Source organism: Erythrolamprus reginae, chromosome 2, assembly GCF_031021105.1.
Source record: "Erythrolamprus reginae isolate rEryReg1 chromosome 2, rEryReg1.hap1, whole genome shotgun sequence".
Taxonomy (NCBI): domain Eukaryota; kingdom Metazoa; phylum Chordata; class Lepidosauria; order Squamata; family Dipsadidae; genus Erythrolamprus; species Erythrolamprus reginae.
In genome coordinates, this window is record NC_091951.1 from 220393012 (window position 1) to 220405816 (window position 12805).

Here is a 12805-nt window from a genome sequence, read left to right on the forward strand (position 1 = left end):
AAATAGTAAATTGTCTGACAACTATATAGGTTTAAGAATTGGTGGCTTTTATATAATTTATACTTTTTTTAATTTAAAAAAACCCATGGTAACATAGAAATATTCTCAAAAGTGAAAGTGCTTTGCATTGCACCAGAACGTACAGAGTGCAAACACAAATAGTGTTGCATTCACAGTGAGAATTAATACGGTACTCCCATCCAGACTTGTTAAGACTGTCTTCTATATACCATGGGTATATACAATGTTGTTTCAGAAGTATTCATCTTTTAAATGTACAAATAATTCAATGTTGGCAAAAACTTTCTCTAATATATATTTAATCTGAGTAAATTATAATTTGCTTGTTATATAGGAAAGATAAAGAAGTTGCAAAACTGTTACAAATTGAATACTGTATTTTCTTTCTTGGGTATGCTACACAGATTTATGCAGAAAATCCTTGCCAAAATTGTTAGCTATTTTATTGAGAGGGATATAGAGGAAAATCCAGAGAAAAGTACTAAAATGGATTTATATTTATTTATTTATTTAATAAACATTTATGCTTTCCATCTCCCCAGAGTTGACTGTAGGTGGCTTAAATAAAGGTTGAATAAAGAATAATAAAACTTGATTCCAAAATCTGTTTTGATACATTTTAAAGGTATATAATCACATTAATATATTTGAAACATTTATTATTTTATTATTGATATTATAATTGCCATTAAAAGACAATTCGTAGATTTTGTTCTTACCTGTCTTTGACTAATAGTTTATACAGTTGAATTAAAGAAAAAAATTCTATCTGTGTAGTTGGACTAGTAATATGGACTATTATCAGATTATTTAAGCCAGGGAATAATGGTGGACTGAAGATATCTTTGCTTTCCGTGGAGCCAATGACCATGGCAGAATGAGGATATGATAAATGGATTGATGTCTCAACATTGTTCTCCGATAAAGGGGAGAACTTGGATCATGCATTGAGCTTCATGTAGATCAGGGGTGTAAAACTCAAGACCCGCGGTCCGAAACTGGCCCACAGGGTGGTTAAATGTGGCCAACCTGGAAATAGCAAATCACTAGCCTGCAGTGCCTTTGGCAGCCAAAATGGGAGCGCTATGCACCCTGTTTGGGTCAGCAGGGTGCTCCAGGAGGCATCTGTCCTTTCTCCCTCTCCAGTGGCCAGCCTGCGGAGAACACAATGCTGATCCGTCCCTTGAAGAAATCCAGTTTGACACCCCTGTTGATGCTTCCCATGGTGAGACTGGGAAGCATCTCTCTTGAGGGTTTTAGAGGCAAGAGAGATAGTTTTGTCCAAAGTGCAATTTGGAGCCTTCAAAAGGAGACTGGTTCACGCATTTCCTTTCTTAATCACTTTTGGAGATAGTACCTTACAAATTGCTTTCTGGATACTAATAACTTTCAGAAAGACACATTTTATAAACTGAGTGATTTTCTTTCAATCCTTACCAAAAGAAATTTCATGCAAATTTAAAAACTGAAAGAAAATGCTTTATTTGGAAATAAGTAGTAATGGGATGATCTCTTTATCCATATTTTGGATCACTATAAGTAGACTAAGGGGCCAGATTGACTGGAAATAAGATTTTGGAACTAATTATAAGAATCTATATAATCCTAAGGCTTGTTTAAAATCCTATTAAAGTATATGAAGAGAATGAGTTTTAAGTGCATGAAATCTTTCCATGGGAAAATGTTATGGATTAGAGAAAACAGGATAAGAAAAGACCCTGAAGGCTGGTTACTAGAGTCAATGAGAAAAAAACCTAAATATTATAAATAAAGGAGAAGACCTACCAATACAGAATGGAGAAAACTATTTTAATTTTGGAAGCATTCAAGGACATTTAGCAACAATGACCTCAGAACTTTCTCTTAAGATTGTCTGCTATTATGAAAACAGATTTAAGAAGAGAAGATAGAATAGGAATCTTAATAATCAGGCTGTTTTGGATATGGATTTCAAAATGAGGTTACAATATTTGCCAAGATCTTACAGAGGACTTACAGATGAAACAAGCAAATGTTTTGATAGCTAAAAGGGTCACATAAATATCCAAAGTAAAGTGACTTGAGATCAGAGCCGCCATCAGGAATTTTGGGGCCCCATACAGCCTAAGTGTCTGCCCCCCCCCCGGCCATTTTAAAACTACTGCCCCCCAAATCCCGTGCCATGCCCACCATGGCCACACACCCTGGGCAAGCCCTCCCGCGGCCCTCTGAGGTCAAACACAGCCCTGATGTGGCCCTCAATGAAATTGAGTTTGACACCCCTGGCCTAGAGGCTAAATCCTATGAACAAGGGCTTAGAGAATGAGTATGTTTAGCTCAATATAGAAAACTGAGGGGGAATATAATAGTAGTTTCCCAATCCTTAAAGGGCTGCCACAGAGCAGATGGCATCTATTTATTCTCCATGCCACCTGAAGGTAGTACAAGAAGCAATGGGCGGAACCTCACCAAGAAGAAATGCAATCTGGAAATAAGGAAAAACTTGGGACTGGGCGGCATAGAAATAAATAAATAATAAATAAATAAATAAATAAATCCCTTCTTTTTTATTAAAAGAAATTAATAGAAACATAGAAGACTGATGGCAGAAAAAGACCTCATGGTCCATCTAGTCTGCCCTTATACTATTTCCTGTATTTTATCTTAGGATGGATATATGTTTATTCCAGGCATGTTTAAATTCAGTTACTGTGGATTTACCAACCACGTCTGCTGGAAGTTTGTTCCAAGCATCTACTACTCTTTCAGTGAAATAATGTTTTCTCAGGTTGCTTTTGATCTTTCCCCCAACTAACTTCAGATTGTGTCCCCTTGTCCTTGTGTTCACTTTCCTATTAAAAACACTTCTCTCCTGGACCTTATTTAACCCTTTAACATATTTAAATGTTTCAATCATGTCCCCCCTTTTCCTTCTGTCCTCCAGACTATACAGATTGAGTTCATGAAGTCTTTCCTGATACGTTTTATGCTTAAGACCTTCCACCATTCTTGTAGCCCGTCTTTGGACCCGTTCAATTTTGTCAATAATAATTAAAAAAAACCAAAATCCATTACTATTAAAACTAAAACAACCAGCAAAACTATTAATAAAAAAAGGTGAGGGCTGGGTTTTTTTCTCTGTTATTATTTAAGTGCTTTTACCATATGCTTTAAATCAAGAATCACTTCTCTCTCTGTTTCTCTCTCTTTTCTGTCATTCTCTGCCTCAATCATTTTCTCATTTCTCTTTTTTTCTCCCCTTTTTTCTATCATTTCTCTCTCTCTTCCTTCCACTCTTCTCTCTCTCTCTTCCTTCCTCTCTCATCTCTTACTTTCTTTCTCTCTCTTTCTCTCTCTTGCTTTCTTCCTCTCTCTCCCTCTTCCTTCCTCTCTCATCTCTCTCTCTTTTCTTTCTCTCTCTTTCTCTATCTCTCCCCCTCTTTCTCTCTCTCTCTTTTTCTCACTTCCCCTCTCTTGTTTTCTTTCTCTCTCTCTTGCTTTCTCTCTCACACTCTTTCTCTCTCTCGTTCTCTTTCTCTTGCTATCTCTTTCTCCCCCTATTTCTCTCTCTCTCTCTCTCTCGTTCTGTCATTGCTCTCACTCTCTCTTGTTCTCCGGAGGCTGGCGAAAGTAATTTTCAATTACTTTCAATTGTAATTTTCAATTACTTTCAATTGTAATTTTCAATTACAATCAACCTATCTCTCCTTCCTTCCTTCCCCCCTCCCTCTTTTCCTTTCCTTCCTTCCCTTCCCCTTTCTCCTTCTTTCCCTTCTTCCTTCATTCCAACCAACCTATCTCTTCTTCCTGTTTCCTTCTCCTCCCTCTTCCCCTCCCTTCCCCTCCGTCTTTCCCTCCCTTCCCTCCCTATTTTTCCTTCCTTCCTTCCCTTCTGTGTCCTCCCGGCCCTCTCTTCCCTCACATCGTGGAAACTTCGCTCAATCCCGGCCTGAAAAAGGGATGCAATTTTCCTCATGTAGGATGCTGTGCTTCACCCCAGGAGGGCACTCAGATACAAATACTGTACAGATATAAAGAGGGAAACCGGGGAAGTGACTGTCATAATTTATTAAGGTGCCACTTCTTCAGGTGGGGTTTTTTTTTGGGGGGGGGGGACGTGCTAAAACCAAACAATCTGAGGTAAAATTAAAGATCCGACGTGTCCATGAAACTGCCGTCTGCAAGTCCGCTGAGAGAAGAAACGGAGCGCGGATCTTAAAAGGCAGGAGACCGGCCGTGGGTCAACTCTGAGTGACCCGCCAACAGCGCTGAGGGACCCTGACCGCTGTGGGGGCCAGCAAGGTCCTCCACGAAGCCACGAGGCGCTCGGGCGGGAAAGCAGAGCCGGGCTGAAGGCCGCGGCGGCGACGGCAGAAGAAGAAGGAGGGATACAAGAATGCCTGCAGGGAAGAGAGGCGGAGCAGACGGGCGGGCGAGGGCAGCGGCGAGTAGCCACGGGGGCGCGAGGGGGCTAGAGGCGCGGGGGCGAATGGAGTCGTTCCCAAATGGATTTTTTTACACAGAAGGCTGCTTAGGAAAGAAACAAAATTTAACACAAGCGCAAGTTGCAACCACCACCCCGAAGGGGCTCCTACCTTCGCCGCACGCTTTACTGGGACTGGAGGACCGCGCCGCTGCCAAAGGCTCCGTCGGGGCTTCTTCAAGTCCTGCCTCGTGAGGGCCAGAGGGCCCGCCTTTTTCGTTGGTGAGGCAGGCAAGAGAGGGCCGGTACTGCGCATGTGCGACGGCGGGCAAAACCGGGCCCCCTCATGGCCGGGCCCGGTACACCACTACCAGTAATACCCCCCTATCGGCGGCCCTGCTTGAGATATATAAATTTCTATTCAGAACTGTGATTTGGACAACTTTCTTATTTTGGATTTATGAAAGATGAGAGGGGTTTTGTTTGTATGTTTAGAGAAAAAGATAAGCTCTAGTGTTCCAATAGAAGGAAAGTGTTAAACTTGGGAAGGCGTTTCTGAAAGAAGATGAAAATAATTTGTAGGAGATTATTTGAAAGGATTAAAGATCAAAAATTTCAATATATTGCTTTTGGTAGCAATGGATTTTTTTCTTGATTAAGTTTGAATTGATGAAGCTTTAAAATTTTGTTTACTGATATGGGATAATATATGAGAAAAAGTTTGCCATTGTACTTTTAGAGAAAATGATATATTTTCTCTAAAAGTTCAATTGTAAGCTATTGTTTAAAGGAAAGAATATGAAATCGCATGTGTGTCTTTTAATGGGTATTTGATGATTAAATTATGAGGCTTTTTACTGCTAATAGATTAAAAAATGAGATATGGGATGAAGAAATTTTTGGTTGAACTGTTTGAGAAAATGATAAGTTATTGACTTGCCTTGATGGAGAAGAAATTATTTTATATATCTTTTTTCTTTAAATTTTTACCTCCCCCCTTTTCCCCCTCTCTACATTTGTAATTATATTTTTCTTGATTTCTAAATCCAAAATATATACTTGGTATCCTAAACATCATTATGATATTATTAAAAACAAAATGTTTGCTAAGAATCTTGAATATTTTATGAAGGTGTATTATACAATGAGATTCTGAAATAAATGGGATTGAAAGAGAGGACAATACGATACACTAAGGCCTAAAACTAATAGACAAAGTCATCAAAATTATACAAAATCCTTAAATCCAGTGTGAGGTAGTCAAAACTAACCCAGTGTCTCAGCTATAGCTCTGCTGACATTCTTCGAAATAAGAGGAAGAAAGGAAGAGGAAGAAAAAAGCATAATAGTGATTTGGGGGACACAAAAAAAAGAAAATGTAAATAACTGTATGCCCTGGAGGGAGCTTATCTTAGCAGGTGATGGTAGTAACACAGAAGTTTCTTGATTTGCATTGTTTTCTTTTAAAGCTAATTGCTTTGCCACCATTTGCCACCATAGAATTGCAAAATAGTATCCCAGTGGGTTGTAATTTCCCTTTAATAGTTTCTAAAAGGCCTCTAAATCTGTGCCATAGAGTTATCTCAGTCCTTTCCTGTGTCTGGAGAAAGGAGAGCTGAGGCTGAAGTAGTGAAATGGAATGCCTTCTAAACATATTAAAATTACCAAATTGTGTTAAAATGTTATTCTTAAACTGACAAACTGCCTTGACTTAAAGCGGGGTTAAGGTTAGGATTTGGAAAACTCTGTTAGGAAAACTGAGGCCCCGTGGCCACCGTGTGTGGCCTTCAAAACTCTATATTTGGCATCTCCTAAAGGATTACACAGCTTCCGGAACAAACTGTCTTTTCTTCCCCACATGATCGCTCCATCAACAGCAAGAGTTTGTTTAAGTGCAGTGAGTAATAGGAGTGTTGTCTTTTGGAGTGGGATCTTTTACCCATCAGCTAGCAGATGGGGAGGGGGAGTCACAACACAGCATCTTTCAATGAATTATACTTCCCCAAAGAACAATATTATTCTTTCACTAACCAGCAAGTTCATTAAGAGTATCACTGAGGGGATGGAGATAACAATAATTCCTGATAATTCAATAATATATTAATATGTCTTGCTAACAGAGGACATGCAAAGCTTTATTCTAGCCTTATTCTAGATCAAGTCTTGGCAACATTAAGACTTGTAGATCAACTTCCAGAATTCCGCAGGCAGCCGTGGGAGTTGATGTCCAAAAGTCTTAATGTTGCCAGGTTTAGAGACTCCTGCTCTAGATTAAAATGATTCTAATTTATTTATTTTATTTATTAGATTTGTATGCCACCCCTCTCCGTAGACTCGGGGCGAATATGGATCCTACGGCTGCAATCAGAACTGAACTGGAAACATAACTGCCATTTATTCTTGAGTTGCATCATTACTCCATTTCTTCCTTACGTGAAAAAAAATCAGCAAAAATCCCCCCCCCCAACTTTTAAAATTTTTGCCTCCTTTGGCCATGAAAACGTAGAGAGAAATTTTCAAAGAAATCCGAGAGTTTGGTAGCACCTTTTCAGACTACTAGTAAAAAGTGTATCCTTAATGAGCTACAGCCACATGTATTCCAGATAAATGCATACAGACAAATAAAATTTTACTGCTATTGTTCTGCCGGGCTCTCTGGTAGAAGCCTCCCGAACATTCACAGGTACAAATTTCAGACACACACACGTTTGAAAATTCAAAACAATGTCCTTTATCACAAAATTCAAAAGAAACAAAGCACCCTTTTTGTATTGCAAAGAGCACTCTTCCCCAAAACAACCTTGTCGGCTGTACAAGTCCCTTAATCAGTCCTTAAGTACTTAGCTAGTAGCTGTGAAGAAACGTCACAGCCCTCCTTCTTCCCACGAAGTGAAACACAGACACACTTTACTCTGCTTTGGTGTCAAAGGCGTGAAAAATCCACAAACAAAGTTCAGACACAGCGAGGCACGATCCTGAAGAACTTCTTCAACAACGGCCAAACTAGCACACTGCTATTTATAGCAGCAGCTCTAATTACTGGAGCCCCACCCAAACACAGGAGGCCTCTCTTATCTCCTGTAATATTTCCTCAATTGGTCTCTTCAATGCATAAGTCTGCGCCTGCGTGGGTCTAACACTTCGTCATCCGAATCGACCAAAGATAATGGTGATTGGCTTCCTGGGCTGTGTGCCAAGCCCCCCTCTTCCAAGTCACCCCCACCTTCTTCTTCGTCCGAGGAAACTACACTCCCTGACTCTGCCAGCAACAAAACAGGCCTAGGACATGTTGACATTTCCCCTGCCTCCACCTCCACATTCCCTGGGGCAGGAGCTGGGCCAGAGCCAACCACAACAGCTATTAAATATAATTCAGGTATATTGCAAAATGTAAAATAATATTAAGGGTAGTGGCACCTTTTATTTAAAAAAGAAAAAGAAATATCATCTTCGAAAGGGATGCCTGAATGCTGTGAAGCTAGTAAATCTAAAGGTCCAGTATGTCAATATTTACTCCCAAGGAAACTAATTGACATTTTGGTTGCTTAGCAACTTCAGGGATAACTGAATAAAATATTTTGATTTCCTTCAAGTCTGGCTTTTGCTCAGGGCTTTCAACAAGAGGAATATTATCTCTTAATAACCAAATGCAATGAATTATTTCACACAATTAGAATAGTTATAAAAACTAGTGGGCACACTGGCACTTGAACCACTGATTTCAAGAAGGACCTAATTAAATAACAGAATTAAATAACAGAATGAACAATGCTAACTGGGAAATTATGCCACTGCTACCCTACATTATACAATAGCAAGTAAAATTGTCAGGAGGCAAAAGGCTTCCTTACAACCTTTCCTCCACACATGTATTAAGTAACTTTATATGCATTAGTCCTCGGACACCAGGAGGAGAAACAAGAGAAGGATTACCGCAAAAGCTCTAAGTGGCCTGAAAGGTTAATTATTTTTGAATTAATTATTTTGTCCTAATTGAATTCAGACTATTCAAATGGGAGTTGTAGTCAGGAAAGCTTTTTATCTATTTTATTTAATTATTTGCCACTTGGGAGTTTTTGTAGATCACATTGAAAGAAGCTGATCTTCAGAATGGGTCCTAGCCCTGATCATGCAAAATGATTAAATATGCATGTAATGACATCGCAGTAAAAATTCTGCCATATTGTCAAATATTAACATTTGATTTATATTGGGCAGGAGGTAGGTGCCTACCGGTTCGCACTGGTTCTATAGAACCAGTAGCAAACTGCTGGTGATGTTACAGATCTTTGGGGGGAATTTTTTTGGGGGGGGATTTTTTTCTAAATTTGTTGCTGCTTTTTTTTTTCTTTTGCAAGTGTGCAGAAGCCAAGTGCCCAGCACTGTGCATGTGCCACCATCTTGTTTTCAGTTTTTGCTTTTTTTGCTTGTTTTTGCTTCTCTGAGTTTTTGGCAGGTGGGGGGAAATGCCGCCTGACTGCTCCCTCCCTAAGTAACTTTGGAAGATTTCAAGCTCGTCTGGAGAGGTGTTTTCTAAAAGAAAATCCTGAAAAAGCTGCAAGATCCAGAGCTGACAACTTCCAACAAGATGTGCGCATCTTATGGCCCGCCTTGCCCTATCCCCTGCCCTTCCTTCCATGCCCAAATTGCACCCCATTGCAAGCGTCTCTCAGCCATTGTGTGCAGGGAAAAACCTTGCACAGTAAAGAAAAATGTCTTGTGAATGTAAGGCAATTAACAACTTTTCACACTTGCGAGTTTTTCTTTATTGTGCAAAGGCCAAGAGTTGCTCCAAGGAGCAAAATGTCCAACACCCCCCCCCCCCCCGATTCCCAGGTCTGCAGCAAGCTGATCTGCTGCTCATGACTCTGTTTGCCCATCGCTCTGGCTATGCTTCCTGCAGTGCTGCCTGCCATTCAATTCGCCTGTTCCTGAGATTGGACAGCCCAACTATAGTCAGCTTGGCTGTTTGGCTTGGGCTGCTCCTGCAGTGGGGCCAGAGGGGGCTTGTAGGCTGCCAGCCCGCCAGCATTTGCTCACTGGAGAGCAGGAAAAACAACTTCAAAACTGGGCAAAACATAGAGGCCTAGAGTTGGAAGGAACTAGATAGGCAGTTGGGATCAATGCTGTTGTTCAGTGAGAGGACCCAAATTAAAACATCCCAGCTGAATGGTTGCTTCAACACTGCTTGAGTTCACACAATGGAAAGGAAATCTTTCAGTGGGGTAATTAGTTCCACTGTTGAACTACTCTTGCCGTTTTTAATCTGTGAGCTGAAAAAAAAAAGTAGAATAAAACCCAAAATGCTTTCAACAATTAAGTATAACACGCTATTTTAGATATTTTGCAACATTTTGATTATGTTGGCCTGAAAAACCTCCGGACAGTTCTATTTCAAGTTGTACTTGATTCCTATAGCTAGTAAGAGAAATGATTGTTTCTCCATGTTAATGAACAAAATTTTCTCCAATAATGAAATTCTAACTCATCCTTTTCTATAATAATTTGTTATGTTTATCGCAGTTTTGCATATGAAGCAGTGATTTCATTTTTTCACCTCAATATGAATATACAGTATATATAAAAGAAATACTTATTACTGGAGTTATCAAATAGATATCTGGGGCATACTATACTTTTTATACAACCAGTCTCACAATAGCATAGCTATGGATTCAGCTATAAACAGCAGTATGAAGAGGATGAAAGGGGGGGGGGGGTGTTTCTTCAAAATTGACAATGGAAACAAATTTGAAAAAAAGGGGAGGAAGGTTATCAGAAATCAAGAAAGAAAGAAATCCAGAAAGAAATCCAGAAAGAAAGAAAAAAAGAAAGATAATATTTTTGATCTTTGAGACTAGTCTCTCCCCCCCCCCATCTTTTCCCATAAATGCAAAGGGCAGAAGAATGACAGCTAGAAATAAAGGCAAAAGGTAAGACTTAATCAGTTTCCAGAGCTCTTCCATGTTGTTTACATTGCCACTGCAATTTAGTGTTCTCCAATCTCCCAAATGCTTTGGGTCTCAAAATCCATTAGTTTCAACCAGAAAAATGTCATCTACAGTATATTCAGAACTTCATTACACAGAGCTAGGAACTCAGGCAGCAACTTTTTTCTTTGCAATCCTCTTCCTTTTCTCACATGGTAATTCTTGGAGGAGAGGGAAAGTGAAGAACAGTGCGCGGTGGTGGTGGGATTTGTAGAAGTAAAACTGACTAAATAAAAAAGTAAGGAAAAAAACCTTCAGTAGCATTTTCTAGTGCTGTAAAAACTGGAGTTTCCTCAATATGATACAGATATGCAAACTATTTCTACAGCATAGGTCCACGATGGTGAACGCATAGCATGCAGAGCTGCCTCTGCGGTTATGTGAGCCATCACTCAGCTCAGCTCTGCTATGCATGCACACACGCTGGCCAGCTTTTCAGGTCTCTGCCATGCATGCACAGGGGACGGGGTGCATGGGGGAGCTGTGTGCACATGCGCAGGGGTGGGACACAGGCGCAGGGATTGCGCAGACACGTGAGGAGATTGAGGTGTATGCAGGAATGTTGGGGGGAGCATGTGAATGTGCGGAGGGTGTATTGTGTGCAGGGGGTACTTTGGAGAACCCCCAAATACCATCCCTGGCTGGCCCCAGAGTGGGGTAGAAATGGGGATTGTGCAATATCCTTCCTCCATGAATTGGGGTGGGGGGGAATGGAGATTTTGCAGTATCCTTCCCCTGCCACATCTACTAAGCAACACCCACAGAACCAGTAGTAAAAAAAAATTGGATTTCACCACTGCTGTAATGTCATGTGTAGCAATAACTATGGTAGGAGAAACTAATGCTAGATTTTTAGAATCTAGTAAAATGTTATATGGCCTACCGAAGAAAGACACACCACTAGACAAATGGTTAATTTTAGAATGGGTGGAAATTGTAGAATCACTATGTTATTAATAATCTACCCTTTGCCTTCTACTTAAAAACTGGGTAAAGGGAAACTCAAACTCTATGTTATTTTGGACTCAAGAAAGGAGAATTTAAAAAGGAGACTTTTTTGGTTTAATACATTTACTACTTACCCTATATTCATTTCTACAATCCATAGACATTAAAGTTTAGAAAATTATTTTACACAATTCCTCTATCTTGATATTTTCTGAAACTACAGCTGTACAAATAGAGAACAACTGGTTTTACAACAGGCAAAGAGCTCTATTCAAAAGGATCACAATGCCCCAACCCCCCAGTAATAAGTACAGAGGAATTCTCATGGCTAAATACCTAAGATACAATCATGAGTTTAGAAAATGCTGATTCTTACCTTGTTTAAGCTTCGTGCAGCACTGTCTTTCCCACCAGGTGTCAGGTTTCGAAGCTGCACATCCAACAATCCTACCAACTGGTCCATGGCACGAACTGAATAAGTGATATCCCCTGCATGCAAGTGGCTTTTCGTTTGTTCAGCAAGTTCTCTAGCAACATTGGCAGCTGTCTCTCCTGATTTCAACTGTGGTTGAAAAAAAAGTGAAAACATGACAAGGTATTATATGTTTCATGATGAGGGAACATTAAAAGTAATCCAGCTGACATTAGCAATAACAGTATAGCACTATCGAGGTTTTGAAAGGGCTTGAAGCATTTGCTAGGCCATTAATAGTTCTGGAATTTTGTGTGAAATGTTCTTTGAATAGAATTCACATCAAACATAAAGACTTTAAATATTAATAAAATCTATACAAATTCCCTAAAATGGCAGTACATTACAAATACATTTTCCTGCTAGAGCTACAAGGGATACCATCATCTGTTAAAATAAGCATATTCTGAAATTGCCATGCATAGATAGATTTTGAAATCACAGCAGACAGTGTCAGTTCTTAAATGTCAAATTGCTTTCCCAACACCTTCCCATGATTCAGGAAAAGCATCAGAGCATACAATTTCTCTTTCTAAAAAAAGGTCCGATGTCACACCTGGAGAACAGACAGGTGCTTCCTGCCCCATAAATTTGTGGCATTTACCAGTACCCATTTCAGTAGGTTCTTTGTATATGTCCTTTTTTCACAAAGAGAACATGTTGATCTCTTTAGCTGTGTGGGGTACCGATTGTTTTAATCACAGGAAAGAGCTTTCTTACTTGTGTTGATTTGTTTGAGCCAACATAATAAATAATACAAATTTTAATAATTGACAATTGTTAAAACAACAATTATATTTCTTTCCACGTAATTAATAAGTCATGCACTTGAAAAAGTTGGACTAATCCATTCAAAGTAAGAGAGAAAGTGGGAAGTAACAGGAAAACCAATATTTCCATCAATTATCCTTATTGGAAATCATTAGCTCTACCTAGCTAGAAGGTGAGGAAAGTAATGTAAACTTCATACAC

At 39.6% G+C, this 12805-nt stretch overlaps 1 protein-coding gene across 5 annotated transcripts in view; it reads right to left on the reverse strand.

Annotated features, from left to right (window-relative positions):
• Positions 1 to 12805, reverse strand: part of ADGRL3 (adhesion G protein-coupled receptor L3) — a 688180-nt gene that overhangs the window by 221906 nt on the left and 453469 nt on the right. For all 5 annotated transcript variants that reach the window (XM_070741950.1, XM_070741951.1, XM_070741955.1 and 2 more), the window contains exon 11: positions 11738 to 11923. In XM_070741950.1, coding sequence (XP_070598051.1) covers positions 11738 to 11923 — 186 coding nt within the window. The remainder of the gene's footprint in view (positions 1 to 11737; positions 11924 to 12805) is intronic.